Below are 18,484 nucleotides of genomic sequence, written 5' to 3' on the forward strand. Positions count from 1 at the left end.
AGCTAGTCTAACAGGTTGTGTTCAGTGGCTTTTAAAGCTTCTTCTTCTTTGAAAACGATGCTATGAGAGCTGTGAGAGTGAATCAGAACAGTAAAGTTTTGGGTCATACGTGTAAATAATCAGCTGAAACTCACTACAAAGCTCAGTGAACACGAGCTTCAGATTCAGTCGATCGTTCTCTGATCACGATGACCGACTTTTTCTCATCTCAACATTTCAGGCTGGTTTCATCCAGCATTCGTAGCCATACCTACGAAAAATAATGAGCCATAATTCATAGATATCACACGAAATCATGAATGTGAAAGTATAAAGATCGCTAAATCAAAAACAGGATGTTAAACAAACAGTGATCTGTTCAGGAGACAACTGTTAGTTCCTCGTGTGAAACAAAAAGGTAACGTTGATGTTTTTGTCACGTAACTTGCGTACTTCAGTGACGACGCGTCAAAGTTATTTTAATCCAAACCATGATCTTTATCCAAGGCTAAATAGTTTTGTTGTCTAAACCAACCTAAGTTTGCTGTGAAGACAGAAGTTTATTCTAAAGACTGTATTTCTGTAGATGTCTTCTGAGATGTTGTGTTGATCAGAAAAAAAGACTCAATAGCAGAGATCACAAAGAACAAAGTGAAGTACAAAAATCCAAAAGTTTATTGAGAACTTGAGTCACAAAAGACAAAACAGTCAGTCAGATGAATAGTCGCGCTACATACAGAAAGGCCCGTCCAAAAATACAAAACAGCTTGTTAAGAATAAGGAAATACAAAGAAGTCGGCTACAAACAAAATCCAGAAATGAGCTGAGGTCAAATACTAGGACAAAAAACAAACAATGGACTTGTGTAAAGAACTGAGAGAATCTGGTAAATGTGCAGTGAAGGGCTGGTGAGATAGTGGAAAACAGGTGAGGAACAAAACTGGAGGGAAACTAAACAATGCCAGGAAGTGAAGCAACCTGGGAAAGATGGGGCAAGAGAATACAAAATAAAAGTGAAAATAAAAAGGGTCCATGCGGGTCGTCACAGATGAACTGGACAAGAAGTTAAAAGTTACATAAAATGGAAATACTCGAATAAAGAACAAGTATTTAAAATTGTATTGAAGTACAGCACTTAGTTACATTTCACAGCTGCTGAAACAAAAACACAACATTCTTAAAAGATATATCTTCTTCATTTTGTTCTTAAATTCACCAGATTGATGCATTTAACTTTAAAATGTCCACAGACCATAGTCATCTCAAAGTCTTGTGGGAAACACTGGAGTTCATATCCAGGTAAAATGCTAAACTGTTACACATTAATAATAAAGAAGAGAAAAGCATCCCCAACATAAAGCCAAATGACCTGAACTACAACAAACAAAATGAAATGGTATGTATGAAATAATAACTGGAGTAGCAACAACAATTAGACCTGATGATGAAAAGCACATTTATTTCCTGAGAGTAAAATGAGTTGTCACGGTGCCTACTGCCATCTGCTGGTAACATCAACGTGCTTCAACTAAACTTCTACACTGAACACAAAGTCATGAAGACAATCTGTGTTCATATTAATTGTGTTTAAAAACTACACTCTGGTTAGTGGCTGAAAAGTGTGTATTCAAATATTTTGTAAAAGATAAAAGATGTGTAAATGGACGGTTTGGTTCATGTCAAATTAACTTTATTACAAATATTAATTTACTTCTATTCTGGTAGTTATTTTACCAAATTTACTTTCTTAACTGCAGAGAAATGTTCATGTCTGAAGGACTCTTAACACTAAAACCTATTTCTACACAATATTTCATATTGACAAATACTGAAAGGATAAAGGATTAAAAGATCAGGGACTGAAGTTTTACAGGCCTTTGATCTCATGCTTATCAATAATAGATATTTATTTCACATTTGTAACAAACCAAATACAATATTTAACCAGCATTAGTCTGAATAAAACCAAAAGTATTTTTTAAAATATTTTTATTAATTATTTATTGTTATTTTGTGTAATCTTTTGTGTTATCTCTGAATTATTTTGGTTAAATTAACAGCAAACATGTTTTGGGTAGTTGTTCATTTTAATTGTTCTTGGTAGATGTTGATTATGTGACCAATTCTTTTAATAGTTTTATGTGTTTGAAAGATTTATAAACATCCTTAAACAGCACTCATTCAGGGAAATATAAAATATTAACACATTTTTAAAATGCTTTAACTGAAATGGAGACAGTTCTATGGATTATCCTGACTAATATGGAATTTTGAACCCCGACTTAAACAAACATTATTTACTTGAATAACTTTAACAGACATAAGTTAAGATTTATTAAAAGTAGAGCCAGAACTTCTCTTTTCTTGTGTGAATGTTACTCCACATTTTTTTCATTACTGTACTCCATCTGTGTTTCTGTTCTATACTTGATGTATTTTATTTCATTTTATCCCTTTTTGAATTATATAAAATAGATAGCATTAAAATGAACTAATGTCATGCTGAGAGAGGAAACGTGTGTTACTGCTGAGGTAAAGTGAGAGCAGAGTACAGCGGCGGTGAAGCGTCTTCAGAGCTCGCTTCCACCTGAAGCATGGAGTAGGTGACATCATTGGTGAGGGCGCCGTTGAGTGAGGCGGAGTGAACGCCTTGAAAATCCACCTGAGAGTAGGTGAGTTCTTTCAAGTCGTCTGCAGCCTGGAAGAAGAAAACATTACAACAAAGTTATATACATAATCTACAAAGGCCTCAGAGAAGACGTTACATCATGACGACCTAACTGTATATCAGACATCAACCCTCCGGTTCTAAAAAGTGAAGCCAATGCATAAGTGTCTTAAAGCTGCATTCTCTCTGCTGTCCACCAGGGGGCGACTCCTCTGGTTGTATAGAAGTCTATGAGAAAATGACTCTACTTCTCTCTTGATTTATTCCCTCAGTAAACATTGTAAACATGAGTTTATGGTCTCAATCTCTAGTTTCAAGTCTTCTTCAATACAGCATGATGTTCATTTAGTAAATGATGCTCCATTTAGAGTCAAACAGACCATAAAGCAGGGGATGCTTTAGGGCGGGGCTACACACTGATTGACAGGTCCACACCAGAGACGTATACGGCGTCTCTACGTCGCTCCTCCTCAGTCCATATATGGTCACTTCCTGTTCACTGGTTGCAGAAAACCAAGATGGCGACTGCCAAAACGCCAAACATGAGGCTTCAAAATGTCCACACACCACTGAGTGACGTCACGTCGTCTACGTACACTTCCCTTAATGTGACTGCAGTGTGTTTGCTGCTTTGTGTAAACTGTTGACAGGTTTTTTTCCTCCAAATCACTTTGAGATTAGAATTGAAATAAATATCTAATAACAATAATACCTTTCTTCCCTCTCACTGGTCACATTTAAACATCAAGCCGTTTGAGGACAGAGGACCAAAATAACGGAAGTTTGTGGTTTGGGAGACTATCACCAACCGGCCTGTTCCTGATTCTAAGAAGCACAAGGTTTCTTTCTTTCTTGTCCTCATGATGAACATTCTATTGTTCATAAACGTTCATATATTTATTCTATTGCTTTTTTTTGTGCTATTCCTCTGTTGTGATCTATATTCAAAATTTGGAACACAAATTTCCTTCGGATCTAGCTAAAAAACAAAAGGTTTATACACAGAGTATCTATATTATAAAACATGCTAATACAGAGTAGCAGGGCTTAACATTAAGTTGCTCTTTAAAACTCCACGTTTCCAACTCTGCTGACTTCTCTGTGTAACTTGCAAAGACAAACTGACAAGCTGCTAGTTTTTATAAATACATTTTGTGAGAACATGTCGTCGCTCCTTCCTGTAATCAGCCTCTGCAGAAACAACGTTTCCTCTGCTGTAAAGTGAGGCAACTTTTCACTTGCGCTTCAGGCCACAAACGAAAAGCCTGAATCCAAACCAAACAAGTAAAAAGTTCATTGTTCTAACTGGCGTGGTGTATCTGGGAGTTTGTCCTTACTTTGTGTTGAGATGTAGCTGCAGTGATGAGGCTGCAGTCGTCGCTTTCAGCTCTGTTTGGTTCGGTATATTTGGCGTAAGAGTAAACTGAAGACATTTCCACAGGAGGAGAGCGGCTCTGTCCGTCCTCTCTGATGTCCTCTCGGTTGGCCTTTAGGAGAAGATGAAGTTTGGTTTGTATTAATATCAGCTCCATTCACAAACACTTATGATGCTCAGATGTCTCCAATTTCCTTAAACTCACCCCTGAAACAGAAGCGTACTCTGTTTCCACATGAAGTTCTGAAAGACATGCAGGTCAAAAACATTAGATACATACTGTATCTTTTATTTTATGTAATGCATAGAAACAGACCACCAAACGGTCCGCTTTGCTCTGGCATGTGGGCGGGACTTGGGTTCTGGCTCATGTTATAAATAAGGATTCAAGGATCAATTATAGTCATAACTCAACACAAGGATGCACGACCAAATGAAGTCGCAGTCCATTTGTAACACGAGAATAACAGGACGAAGGAAGAATGTAAACTAAAAACAAAAGTAATCTCTGGGCAGATAATATGGCCGACATCTTCACAATAAAAAGTCAACATGAGGAAAACATTTTCCATCAACTCTGACTGTGTTTGAGCACCAGGCATCATGATGTAAACACAGAGTCCAGCTCTTTGTCCTGCTGCCCGCCCGTCAAGAGCAGCTTGATCCTGGATGATCGATGGATCCAGGTCTCTGTGAAGATGTGGACTCAACAGTCACCGACCTCCTGCTGCTTTCTGACAGCCAGGAGCATGCTGGGTAGTGGAGTAGCCTCAGGTCCTAGCTGGGTTAGCTTAGCATCATTTGGCTCTCCTCGCTCTCCTTTGGCTGGTCGGTCGGCCGTGGTCGGTGATCGTTTTAAAGTCCGCTGCTCTTAATCCCCACGCTTCCTCTTCAGATGTTGATGAATGTATTCTGCTTCATGCCATTAGTGATGAACACCAAAAAAACCCGAAACAAATGAAGACAAAAATGTACTTTTGACATAGCAATCAAACTAAGTGAGGACCGAAAGAGGCGGGAATAAATAATAATAAATTCACGACACCAGGAACCTGAAATCACAGCTAAATGGAATCCGGCCTTTATTCATTTCATTATTTACACCTGTGCTTTCCCTGTCACGAGTCAGAATGTGGTCTGTGAAATGTTCCTGTGTGTTACCTTTGGGTTCACTCGTCCGCCTGCAGAAGAAGAACAGCACAGCCAGTGACAGAAGGAGGATGATGACGGCCAGAATCAGACCCACATACAGCAGCAGCTTCCCTGTTGTAGGTTGATCAATGAGGAAAACATAAGCTGCTCAGTGCAAACACTAATGCAGCGTATATAGTGCATTCATTGTTATTTATATTATTATCATTTATTTCATTTTAAGGTATAATAGCTTCTGGTTCTTATTCCTCTTTTTTCACATGTGCAGTAAGTCCTAACAATGTTAACATTTGTGATTATGTTGTTTCCTGCACAGAATCAGTTTCCCTTGACATTTCACTGAATCAGTTTTCATCTTCATCTCTCTTCAGAATCTCACAGTGATGCGTGAGGCATTCAGGGGAACACTGAAACTGTAAAGTGTACCTGAAGGTGCAGGTGGTGCTGCCGTCCTCTCCAGCTGCTGCACAGACTGGGTGGTGGTTTCAGGGGAAGCTGATGAAGATTTGAAACTTCCTGAACTTGAGCTTAAACTGTGAGTTGTTGCTGATGATGTGGAAGGGCGGAGAGTCCAGTTTGGTTTTGAAGTGTTTGGAGCTGCAGAGACACAACAAAAAGATAAGAGAAGTACATTTTTCTGTGGTATTACATTTCTAATAATAATAAATAAGACTTAAAGTAAAGTGTCACAGCTTTTGATTATAAAGATTTAATTTCAGACGTGGGACCAGGTCATTGTTTAGAAAGTCCCAAATCAACATAGGTGCATTGAATGTTTTGTTTTATATCTGTATTAAAGCACTTTCTCTGATCAAATAACATAACGCAATGTTCTGTCACATTAAATATTACAGTTATTTTCTTATTGTAAAAAAAAAAAAAATAGAATCAATGTGTGGCTGCCAATGTTGTTGACATTGTGGTGAGCTGCCATGAATAAATAAGTGTATAGGAAACACTGCCTCTGTTTTAAGTGAGCGATTATACATTTTAACAGTTATGGTATTTTACTGCAAATAGTTAGATAACATATATTTGGTGTCTTAACACATCAGCAGTTATTTCAGTAGAAACTCACTTTCAACAATGATCTCAAACGACTCTTCTGAATCTGGAAACCCTTTTCTTATCAGACCACAGACGTACAGTCCTGAGTCAGACCTGGTCAGCTGTCTGATGCTCACATACACAGTTTGAGAAAATACAATGCCTTTTTGACTATGTTCAATGCTGTATCTGTCTTTTTCAGCCTTGGCAGAGGTCGTTTTGATGAGAAGGCCTTTTTTACAGTCTTCCTTGCAAAAGAACATACTGTCTCCGGAGAAAGTAAAGGAGCATCCACGTGTAATATTTCCTCCTTCAGGTACTTTCAGGATTCCATCCTGCAGAGTGTTTCCACCCTGCAGCGCTGTTAAAAAGATAATCAATAAACAATAGTTAGTGTCTGAATGTCCTCTAAGATACAATAGAATCCTCATTCACATTTACAGTGCCAGCTGCCCAGTTCAATAACAGTCGGACAGTGGTTTGATCTGTCAATATTGTAAAAAGTACTGATTCAACAATCACTAAACACAAGTCAAGCACAACGAATAACATTCGAGTTTTATGGAAAATCATCTTTAACCAAAACATAACAGAGATATAAAACACATGGCATAGCATAACTAATAGTAACAACATCGTCAATAACAGGTCACTATAAAATATGAAAAATAACATTTTTGGTGAAGTATTATGTAAAATTGATCAATATTAAATACTGCAGAACAGCAGGTCAGTTTCTAGGCTTTAAAATGCTGTACTTGTTGCTGTTGATTTCAACACCATCTTCAAGGTTTCACTCTTTTCTCTAGAAAAGAGAAGTGACTGAACTTCCCGTTTACACATTCAGTCAAACAGGAAGCTTTCTCAAAGGTTACATGTGTAAACAGTCACTTGTATGTCTGTCAAAACGAAAAAACTTTATAGAGCTCACTGATTGGCTTTACTGAGGGAATAAATCAAGAGAGAAGTAGAGTCATTTTCTCATAGACTTCTATACAACCAGAGGAGTCGCCCCCTGATGGACACTAGAGAGAATGCAGCTTTAAGACATGAAGCTCTGGTTTGCACCTGTTCCAGATTCATGAGGAAAATAATGTGTGCACAGTTATAATTGATCACTACGTTTAACCACAGAAACAAGAGCAGTCAGTGAAGGACGGATACAAATAGCACAGGACTGATGTGAGAGAACACACTGGTGCCGTCTCACACTGATCAACGGTGAATACATAAAGAGAATAAAGGAAGATTCACAAAGAAAGTGAATGTACTCACTGAGAACGAAGCAGATCAGAATGTGACAGACGTTCATGATGAGGCTCTGATGGTTTTTGCCGCTGACTCTCTTTTTACTTCAAACCAGGAACTTCTGACTTCTCTAAATGATGGAGTCCCTCCTCCAAACTCAACACACAGCTACTCTCCTCCTCTCTCCATCACCTCCACCTGAATCATGCATGGTTTCACATTTAAACTCTACTGGTTGCTGTCATGTCGCTGTGATAAACTACAGGATGTCTACACTGTGAAAACACCTCGTCTATCATTGCTCTCTTTTTCAGATATTGTAAATATTAACCATTTACCAATAGTACATATTTGACAGAAATCTTCTAAAAGGAGACTCCAGAATATGATCCATAAGATAAAACTTTATTTATCCAGAGAGAAACTGTTTTAGTATAAAGTAGGAAAAGGTGCAAATATAAAAAACTATTAAAAAATAAAGACATCAATATGGTGCAAATCACAAATATAAACAATGTCCACAATACAAACAGGTTAAACAGTCCGATTCATACACATCTATGAGAACTACATATTTTAATGTATATGATCTACATAGCTTTATATCACTCGGAGCATCTTTTATTCCAGCTTTTAACAAGAACTGGGTCTGATCACATCACACAGAAAAATAGCATTTCCTACTTATTCTTTTCTATTTTTGTATCATTTTATATCTCGTTAAATTGCCAAATGATAAAAAGTGCAAATTCATTTGCTTAATTTAACTTTACCAAAACAATTTCTTACCAAAATAACTTACTTATTTAAATTAATAAATAATTGGATATAAATTCACAGATTTGTTTTCTATTATTTAAATAATAAATCGTTCAACAGCAACTTGGTAAAAAATGTTTTTTAAATTAATTAAAAGCGTAAACCTGTTTAACGCAGAAACAAATCACGAAAAACTTACAAAGAAATGAAAGTTCCCGAATATAATGTATAAATAGAATATAAACATAGAACTGAATGAAATAGATCAGCCCTGCTATGATTGATATCTCTATCAGTGCATCCCTAAACAATAACTTACTGTGATGAAACTAACTTAAACATTTAATATTTGTCTTAAACAAAATAACCCACTGTGATAACGTATATAATGACTGATAATAAAAGGAGCTGAAAACTAGACAGAAATAGAAAAAGTAGCTGTAAAAAAAGCAGATTGTTGAGGCAGCACATTTTTGGTTTTGTAACTGAGGACACAAGTTTACGTGAAAATGTTTCAGATTATTTACACAGTTACTTAAATCAAACCAGCTTTCTGTCATCGACTGAGAACATCAAAGTGGAGCTGATAGAGAGCTGCAGGAATGAGTCCCACATGAGGAAGTGAGTCAATATTTAACACTTCTGGTTCCCTCGGCTCAAAGTTGATGAGTTCTCTTCGTGTGTTTTTGGTTAGATGTCCGAACTGATATCTGTGGTTAACAAAAGCTGAAGACCTCACTAGAACACTAGTCCTCCTTTAGCTTAGTGGAGGAGACGTGAAGTCATGTGATCGTGGTGGAGTTCCTTTATAGCCTTACGTTAGCTTTTTCCTTGACACTTGAAATATCATAAACGTTCTGTTCATTTGTGAAGATCCTCCCGCTCAACATAACTTTTAAGTATCATAAACGTTTGTCTGCCACAGAGTTTATTTTCTGCTTTAATCCAAACTCTAATAGAAGAATCCCATTGGCTTTTTGTGGAGGGGATCCAGAGATGCTAACTTCCAGTTGGACTACAATAATACGTCATCCCTGCAGCTCTGCACTAACAGTAGAGTACGGATCATCTTCCTCGTGGAGCGTTTCTACCCGAGGAACCGAGTAGACGACATTATCGTCACCACGGACGGAGCTGCTGGACGAGCCAACGGACTGCTTTGAAAAATTCACCTCAGAGTAGGTGAGTCCACTGGAGACGTCTTCAGCCTGGAGAAAGAAACAAAGAACCAAAGTTTGTTTTTTTCAGCTTAATAGATACTATGATGAATCACTTTTCAAAAGGTGGCATGTAGAAAAATTCCCTCCTCCCCTCTCCACACAACATCTTACCCTATCTTGCTCCCCTCTCCCCTAACGAGGTCCTCGACCTTGTTACATCTAACCGCCCCACCACGTGCTCCCTTGACCCGATCCCCTCCCCTCTTCATCAGTCTATTGCCACTGAACTCCTCCTTTCCTCACCCACCTCATCAACACATCTCTCGTCTCGGGATGCTTTCCCCCTCGGCTTTCAAGACTGCCAGAGTCACCCCCCTTCTGAAAAAACCATCACTTGACCCCTCTGATGTCAAGAACTTCAGACCGGTTTCTCTTCTACCCTTTCTATCTCTAAACAACTGTCTTCCTACCTCCACCAGAACAACCTCTTGGACCCCCACCAGTCCGGGTTCAAGGTGGGTCACTCGTCAGAGACGGCCCTCCTTGCGGTGACAGAGTCGCTTCACGCCGCGAAAGCAAACTCTCTCTCCTCTGTCCTGATTCTCCTGGACCTGTCAGCGGCGTTTGACACGGTGAACCACCAGATCCTCCTCTCCACCCTCGAGGGGATGGGCGTCTCAGGCTCTGCACTCTCCCTGTTTGCATCCTACCTGACAGGCCGATCCTACCAGGTGACCTGGAGGGGGGCCGTGTCGGAACCACGCATGCTGACTACGGGGGTTCCACAAGGTTCAGTTCTGGGCCCCCTTCTCTTCTCGCTCTACACAACATCTCTGGGTTCTGTTATTCGCTCGCATGACTTCCCCCCGGTGACACCCAAGTGGAGGCACGCATTGCTGCGTGCTTGGCTGACATCTCGAAGTGGATGGCGACACACCACCTGAAGCTCAACCTGGACAAAACCGAGCTACTGTTCCTCCCGGGGGAAGGGTTGCCCGCACCGAAACCTGTCCATCACCATTGATGATGCCGTGGTGACGCCAACTCGGACTGTGAGGAATCTGGGTGTGACCCTGGACGACCAACTGTCGCTCTCAGCAAACATTGCATCGGTCACACGCTCCTGCAGATTCCTCCTCTACAACATCAGGAGGATTCACCCCTTCCTCACTGAGGAGACGGTGCAGGTGCTCATCCAGGCTCTGGTCATCTCCCGCCTGGACTACTGCAACTCACTACTTGCCGGAGCCCCGGCGTCGGCCATCAGACCTCTGGAGCTTGTCCAGAAAGCTGCAGCACGTCTGGTGTTCAATCGCCCCAAGTTCTCCCACACAACTTCCCTTCTCCGTTCTCTACACTGGCTCCCTGTAAGAGCATCCAGTTACAGACTCTGGTGCTAGCCTACAGGGCAGTGAAAGGAACAGCATCTCCAGGCCTTGGTCAAGCCCTCACCCCCGACCACTTCGGCTGCCTCGGGACGATTGGTGCTGCCCGTCGCTCAGAGGTCCCTGCGGCCGATCCACCCGGTCACAGCTTTTTTCTGTCCTGGCCCCTCAGTGGTGGAATGAACTCCCCACTGACCTCAGGACAGCAGAGTCACTGCCCATCTTTAACCTCACCTCTTCATGAAGTACTACCCTGAGCCTTCCTCGTAGCACTTATTGCATTCGTATTAGTTTACTGCACTTATCCTATTCGTAGTAGTTTGTAGCACTTATTGTATTCGTATTAGTCTGTTGCAATTATTGTTTTCGTAGTAATTTGCCTCTGCACTATACTTTTGCTCTGGTTTATGCTTTAAGATGCTTGTGTAAGAAAGGAGATGCACTTATGACTTCTGGTGACTAGTAGTTCTCTTGAATACCTATGTTGAATACACTTCCTGTAAGTCGCTTTGGATAAAAGCGTCTGCTAAACGAATATTTAACATCCCTGTTTTCGCTCCAGCATAAAAAAACAGAAACACCATCATGCACTTTCCTTTGGTTAGGCTTATTTTCATATTTAGACTTAAAGATATTCCAGTCATATGCAGACATTGTCCAAAATAATCAATGAAAAACCCCAAACAGCCATTTAAAAAGTTAAAATGAGAAATAAAGTCACCTAGAGATGTCAACAAAACTTTCCAGGTCTATTGTCTCTGTCTGTGACTGAAGAGACAGCTTTCTGAGCCCAAAGATAAAATCATATCACTATTGTTTACTCACTGTATTTTGTGAATTAGCTGCAGTGATGAGGCTGTAGTCGTCGTTGATTTCAGCTCCGTTTGGTTCGGTATATTTGGCGTAAGAGTAAACTGAAGACATTTCCACAGGAGGAGAGCGGCTCTGTCCGTCCTCTCTGATGTCCTCGTACACTCGGTTGGTCTTTAGGAGAGGACAGTTTGGTTTGTATTAATATCAGCTCGTTCATCTTAATATCAGTTTATAGATGCTCTCTGTTTCCTCAGACTCACCTCTGTTACATCAGCATACTGTGTTTCCAAAGGAGGTTCTGCAAAACACACAACAGAACATTTAGAAAAATGACACAACACTGATGAAACATCTGGCTCGGTCAAATGGAGACATTACGCCAGAACCCAGCTCGCGATAATCTGCTATAAACAATATAAATGATCTCTTTTTGATAAATGATAAAATATGCATCCCACACTCTCTCTCCCTCTTGTTCTCCCTGAGCTTCAGTTCCTCAGATTCCCTCTCCTCCCACATTATGAAATTACAAAATCCATCCACCATATTCATCAGAAATAGTCTGTCACTGCTGTTCTTGATTGTGCTTTTTAAGTTACGTTCTTATTCCACATATTGGTCAGTGTGAATAGAAAGTCTTCCATTACCCGTGTGAACCCGACCTGACACATAAACAGACGGCATTTTGTGCAAGTTAATATCTTGCACAAGATATTAACTTGTACTTCTTTTTTCTGTGAGAAATGGGAAGTTACAGTGGTGTGATTGGCCGCCTGGCTCTGTGTTTGAGCTTCCTGTTGCCTCACCTTTGTGTTTAGAAGTCTGCTTCCTGCAGAACAACAGCACAGACAGTGATAACATCACCATGACGACCAGAGCCAGACCCACATACAGCAGCACATCTGTAACAGTTTGAGAAGAACAACTTTGTTTTACTCTGCATTTACTGACATTAATGTTGTGTTAATGTACTGGACTCGCAGGTAACTATACATAAAGTATACATAACATACACATATAATGTGTATATTATACATGTGAACACACAGGATTATAAATACATAGAGAATCATCGTCAGGCCTTGTGATGTAGAGTTTGAGTTGGGTTGGACATACTTTACCAGCATTATACCGTTTTTATCGAAACTAAACATTTCTGATTGGCCGGCAGGTGTCCATTAAAATCACAGGACAGAACAGCTGAAGCATAGATCATTGGTACCTTAGATCATTAGAACTTACTGTGACCAACTGTGTCAACTAGAGCTGTAGTCAACCAAAGAAAATCTAGGTTTAGAAATTCTACCTACTCTTTAATCGATTGATCGATGGGAAAAAAATAAAGCAGGTTTTTCAAGATAAACATAATCAGTAGCCTGAATGAATTATAAATAAACATGAAAAGCTATTTGCAGCATATCAAATTATTATTATTAGTTTTTAAAGATTATCGTGTTGGCCATTTTTACCTTTGTTTGATTGGACAGAGAGACTAAATAAGGGGAGAGAACAGAGGGGATGGCATTCAGCAAAAGGGCCACAGGTTGGGTTTGAACCCGGGCCCCTGCAGTAAGGACTCAGACTCTGTACACGTGGCACCACAGGAAGCTATCTTGGCTCCCCACATGTTTAATTATCTTAACCGAATTATTTAACTCTAAAAAAGTTCTAAATTAAGAATTCAGAGCTTATTTATGAATGAGGGATTGTCTCCACACGGCTCTCAACATGGAGACAGCTGAGCCAGCAGCTAGAAGCTAAAAAAATAACTTTTTTTTTAAGTCCAAATGTAATTTATGTATGCCAATTCTGATATGTTAACACTCAAAGCCTGTGAAGAAGTGATGCACAGGTCAGGTTTTTAATGTTACACAAACACATGAGAGCCAATACACACCGGCCAGACCGCCAATCAATCACCTGGTGATAAATCACAAGTTTCATCATGATACAATATTACAATGATTCTTTGGACAAGGATACGATATTTGCTGATATTACAAAACATGCCACGATACGTTGGACGGATATGGTGACATTTTCAGTGCAATACTTAAAGCTTCATCTATCACATACAGTGTGTGGATGTACCTCTAGTTTTCGTCGCCATCTCAGACTGCTCGATGGTTATAGGGGAATCTGATGAAGGTCTGGAGCTTCCTGAAGTGGAGTTTAAACTCTGAGTCGTTGTTGCTGTGGAGGCTGATGGGACTGATGATGAAATATGAGAGAGATGAGATTCTCTTGTGTGTCAGCTGAACTGTTTTAAATGAGCATTTATCAGCGTTCACACTGATGGAATTTAAAACATCAGCTGCTGTCAGTGAAAACTCTCTTCAGACCTCCAGAGACATGAACAAACATTTTCATTCTGTAGTAGAAACTCACCATCTGTGACAACGATCTTAAACTCATGGTAAGGATCTGTAAACAGACGCCTGTCCAGACCACACCGGTACCGTCCAGAGTCAGACATGGTCAGCTGTTTGATGCCCACATACAGAAATACTCCTGATGGATCTCCTGGTACATATCTGATGCTGTATCTGTCTCTCTGAGCTGTGAAATCAGTTGTTTCTACAAGAATGTCTTCATCTTTACATTCTCCCTTACAGAAGTATGTTCTGGATCTAGAGGTATCAAAGAAACATTCAACTAAGACATTTCCTCCAGTTCTTGAATAGAGGGTTTTTTCTTCAGAAGGATCTCCATCCAGCAGAGCTGTAGACAAGATGAACAATCAATAGTTACTATCTGTAGTTAAGATGATGATTCACAGTTACACTGTTACATATATTAATATAAATGAAGTTCAGTCAGGAAGACTCTCTTCACACTCCTTTTCATTCATAATCTCAGTCTCTCTCTCCACGTGACTCCACCTTCACTTAAAGTTAACCAACCAGATTCTACAGAGGTTCCTTTAGCCAATCACATTGTTGCTGTCAAACTTTAAACTGTTCTCCTCTCTGCTGCTGTCAGTTGTCATTGCAGCACGATCAGATGTGACCCTCCTCCACCCCGTCACCTCCAGTCAGCATCACAGTCATACTCCTCATTCATCATCAGATGCAGCGACTCCCTACATCACCACCACCACCAGTGTCTGGACATCAGGGGGATTATGACTGTCTGACCTCAGCATCACTGCCCCTCTGTTATACTTCAGGATGGAGTCCAATCCCCAAAGACTTTGCACTATTCATTTCTTATGCATGTGTAATAAATGATTGTCCATTCTAATGAAGTCTCTCCTGATTGTAATACGTTGTGTTGGCAGGTGAACACTATTAGTAATACAACTAGTAAATAGTCTACTACCTGTCGATGAAAACGTTCTCTTCAGAAGCACACCCTGTTGAAACTGTAACACCTCTACAGGAAAAAGTCTAGAAAATACCGTTCAAAGCATCCACAATGACACACTTATATCTATCAGCTTCTGCCACTGATATGAAATCAAAACAATAAGTGGTTTTGTGTGTAGTCCACTTATACTATGGATCAGTTTGATCAGTTATACTTAACAGCAGACCTGTCAAAATGTGACTAATTGAATCAGTATTAATGTTAAGGTCTTCTTCAGACAAGAAAGAACATTTAAATGACTTTAAGTAGAAACTCACCATCTACAACGATGACTTCAATCCGCTGTGATGAAGATCTAGAAACACACCTGTACAGTCCTGAGTCAGACTTGGTCAGCTGTTTGATGGTCGCATAAACATCTCTACTTCCCCTCATCCATTTAATGCTGTATCTGCCTTTCTGATCTTTGAATTTCTTTCTTTCAATGAGAATGTCTTCTTGTTCACACGGTTCCTTACAGAAGATCTTCCTGCTTCCAAACGAAGAAGACGGACATTTAACTCTGACATCTCCTCCTTCAGCTCCTGAATAGACTTGGGCTTTGACCAGACCGTTGTTTCCATCCTGCAGATCTGCTGAAAAGATGAACAATCATTAGTTACTGTATGTACTTCCTGTAAGATGCTGTAGTCTGATCACGATATTTCCTGCTTCACGTTAACAAAGATCCACAGAGTCACACTGGGAGCTGCCCAGTTCAACCAGTTAGGTCTGTGACTGAAGATTGGAGACTTTGACATCTTTGTTCTTCTTCTAGCCATGCTACATGTTACATTAACATAAAGTGTCCATGTCCTACTTAATGGGTTACATTAATGCAAATCATTATTATGAACTCTTGTTTTTTCTCATTCTGTGAACATTTGCACTCTTTAGTCCATGTTCTGCACACTCCATCTTTATTCATTTTAAAGACTTTACACAGTGAGGTAGAGAGCACAAACAACAACGGCTGCTTGACTTTCAACATCTACATGTTATTACCACACCACTGTTTCAAAATGCTGTTTGCTTTGTTTTGGCTGGTTATTTTCAGGTTCCTATTTGTCTGTAGGAGGAGAGATATGTTTTATACCACATACAGCGGATATTCTGAATTTGGGGAAGTTACAACATCTCTACCAACAGTCAGGGTCACACAAACTCTGTTACTGTAAAAATACAACAAAAGGAAACAAGAAGGCATTTTGTTACATTTGATAAAAGTAGAGCTACAACTATTAATAAACAGAACTACTTTGATAATCAAATAATCGTTTTAGTGATTCTTTAAACATGTGCTGGTTCCAGCTTGTAGAATGTCAGGATTCAACACTTTTTATGTCATATGTCTGATATTTAACTGAATATCTGGGGTTTGTACACGTTGAATAAAACAAGCTATTGAGATATTTAATCTTGGGCTGTGGGAAGTCTCAACGCCCATTTATTATTATTTTCTAAATGCTCTTAACTGATGATAAGTGAGTTTGTGCCGTTCATTTTCCTTCCTGATGTACTGTTTATTTATAAAGTACTTTAATTAGAATTTTTTCAAGTCTGTCCTAAAACAATACTCACACGCTCATAATCACATTGAAATAGTTTTTGTTCTTCTTTCCACACTGGACACAAAGAGCATGAAAATATATTCTGAGCTCATGTGAGGCTTCAGCAGTCTGACTTAGATAAATCAAGTGAAGTGTCGTATTAACTTCAGATAAACATTTGAAGAAGAGAGAATAAAGAGTGATAGAAATACAAAGTTAATACTCACAGAGGAAGAAGAAGACGATCAAAGTGTGACGGACTTTCATGATGAGACTCTGATGGTTCACCACCGCCTCTCTTCCTTCTTCTCTGACAAACAGGAACTGCTCTCTTCTTTAAATGGATGAGTCCCTCCTCCAAACACAACTCTACTCTCCTCCCTCTTCATCAGTCTGTATTTCTACTGCAGGGTCTGAGGTTACCTGTGTATTTATTTATGACTTTACACTGTCCTTAACACTCACTGCAAGGGAACGTATTGTCATATAGTTGTGATAAACCAGTATGGTCTTCAGCATGTCTACACCGTACATAATGATATCTCTTATTGGGATATATTGTCCATTATTGAATTATTTAAGTCTATTTGTTTTCAGGAGCCAAAGAATGGTTAATCATTTTTTCTTGGACCATTGAGATGCTATCATATTGTTTTGGTGAACTATTCCTAACGTAAAAGTGCAGAGGAATTATCAGCAAAATGTAAAGTATCAAAGTAAAAGTACTAATGTAGAATGGCTCCTTTCACTGTGTTATATTATTATAGAATATTATATTATCAGTTTTTCAACTGTAACAGACATCCACAGAAAGACGATGAAACTGAAATGTGATAATAACAACAATGACACAATCTTAACTAATAAACGTTGTCCAGAGACTGTTCTCAGTGTTGTACATTTCTGAGGAGGAGCTAGGACACAGAGACACATCCAATTGTGAATAACAACTTAAGTAAAAGAGACTCTTAATCTACCTCAGTGTAACAAATTCACTTTATTTGTGATCAAATATTTGTTATTCAAAAATGTACTATTTTAACTGTTTTGTTTGCATTTGTTCAAATCTTGTTTTGAAGTTATACAAAATTCATTTTACATTACTGACTCACTATAGTGTGCCTTCATACATTCATTGTGCAAGTTTTATAAAATAATAAAATATAGAAATATAGAACATAAATAAAATAATATCTCTGGGGTTCCATAGACTTCACAACCATATGACTGCAACATAACAGCAGCGCATCACTGCCTCACTACTTCTGTAACATCCTTCACAATAAAAGCCACTGAAGAACAGACACTTTTATATCATCCTTGCTTGGAATTAACCAAAGGAATCTGACTCAATGTAACTGTAATGTAAATCTCATTGGTCTAATGTTAGCTAGCTCAAATGTGAACGTGTACTGTACATTGTTTTTAATAAAAGTCTGTAAATCTCCCATTGTTCTGTCTGGTTAAATTCTTGTTACTTTTCTTTGATTAGATAGCTCCTTATTTAATTCATTGTTTGTACGCTGTTTGTAGCTGCCAAGGTCTGGGAAAAAAAAAAAGAAATGAGGTGCTTAAAAGATGCATTGTGTAGGATTTAGGAGGATCTATTGGCTGAAAAAAAAAAAGAAAGAAAATTGTTTCCCCAGGACTTGATTATTCTTGTGTGCCCCGACAGTCCCTTTTTTAAATGGGTTACTTTTGAAGCTAAGGCTTAACTTTTTACACTTGTTAATTAACACCCACAGCCAAGCTTCCAATCAACGCAAACAAAGATTTGTACATACGGGTGATGATTAAATTATCAAATTGAACACTCTTTAGATGTGAAAGACAAACTCGTTACTCAACAGCAGTAAGAGAGTGAACACTCCAGACAGAGATACAACCAGTAACACATTTATATTACATAAAAAGAACTGATGCTTTTTTATCAATGTCAAGTCTCAAAGGACATTGACAGAAACAAAGAGGAAAACATTTGTCTAGATTTACTGTATCTC

The 18,484-nt window shown here is 39.1% G+C and overlaps 2 protein-coding genes across 4 annotated transcripts; both read right to left on the bottom strand.

The window, feature by feature from the left end:
- Positions 1-672: 672 nt before the first annotated feature.
- On the bottom strand, positions 673-7,568 carry LOC129100217 (uncharacterized). Of its 2 annotated transcripts, none has more exons than XM_054609793.1 (7): positions 7,497-7,568; positions 6,487-6,582; positions 5,601-5,771; positions 5,184-5,285; positions 4,228-4,265; positions 3,985-4,134; positions 673-2,677 (listed from the first exon to the last, which is right to left on the bottom strand). In XM_054609793.1, exons 1-7 carry the CDS (start codon positions 7,531-7,533, stop codon positions 2,501-2,503), a joined length of 771 nt encoding a protein of 256 aa, XP_054465768.1. In that variant the 5' UTR covers positions 7,534-7,568; the 3' UTR covers positions 673-2,500. The 2 variants fall into 2 exon arrangements, with proteins under 2 accessions (XP_054465768.1, XP_054465767.1); XM_054609792.1 differs by having other exon boundaries at positions 6,253-6,582.
- Positions 7,569-7,874: 306 nt separating this feature from the next.
- On the bottom strand, positions 7,875-16,785 carry LOC129100161 (uncharacterized). Of its 2 annotated transcripts, none has more exons than XM_054609718.1 (8): positions 16,712-16,785; positions 15,213-15,527; positions 13,975-14,307; positions 13,678-13,797; positions 12,393-12,488; positions 11,847-11,884; positions 11,599-11,757; positions 7,875-9,436 (listed from the first exon to the last, which is right to left on the bottom strand). In XM_054609718.1, the coding sequence occupies exons 1-8, from the start codon at positions 16,749-16,751 to the stop codon at positions 9,257-9,259; spliced, it is 1,281 nt and encodes a 426-aa protein (XP_054465693.1). In that variant the 5' UTR covers positions 16,752-16,785; the 3' UTR covers positions 7,875-9,256. The 2 variants fall into 2 exon arrangements, with proteins under 2 accessions (XP_054465693.1, XP_054465692.1); XM_054609717.1 differs by having other exon boundaries at positions 15,213-15,530; positions 16,712-16,781.
- Positions 16,786-18,484: the final 1,699 nt, after the last annotated feature.

Source organism: Anoplopoma fimbria, chromosome 12 (assembly GCF_027596085.1).
Source record: "Anoplopoma fimbria isolate UVic2021 breed Golden Eagle Sablefish chromosome 12, Afim_UVic_2022, whole genome shotgun sequence".
In the NCBI taxonomy this organism is placed as follows: Eukaryota; Metazoa; Chordata; class Actinopteri; order Perciformes; family Anoplopomatidae; genus Anoplopoma; species Anoplopoma fimbria.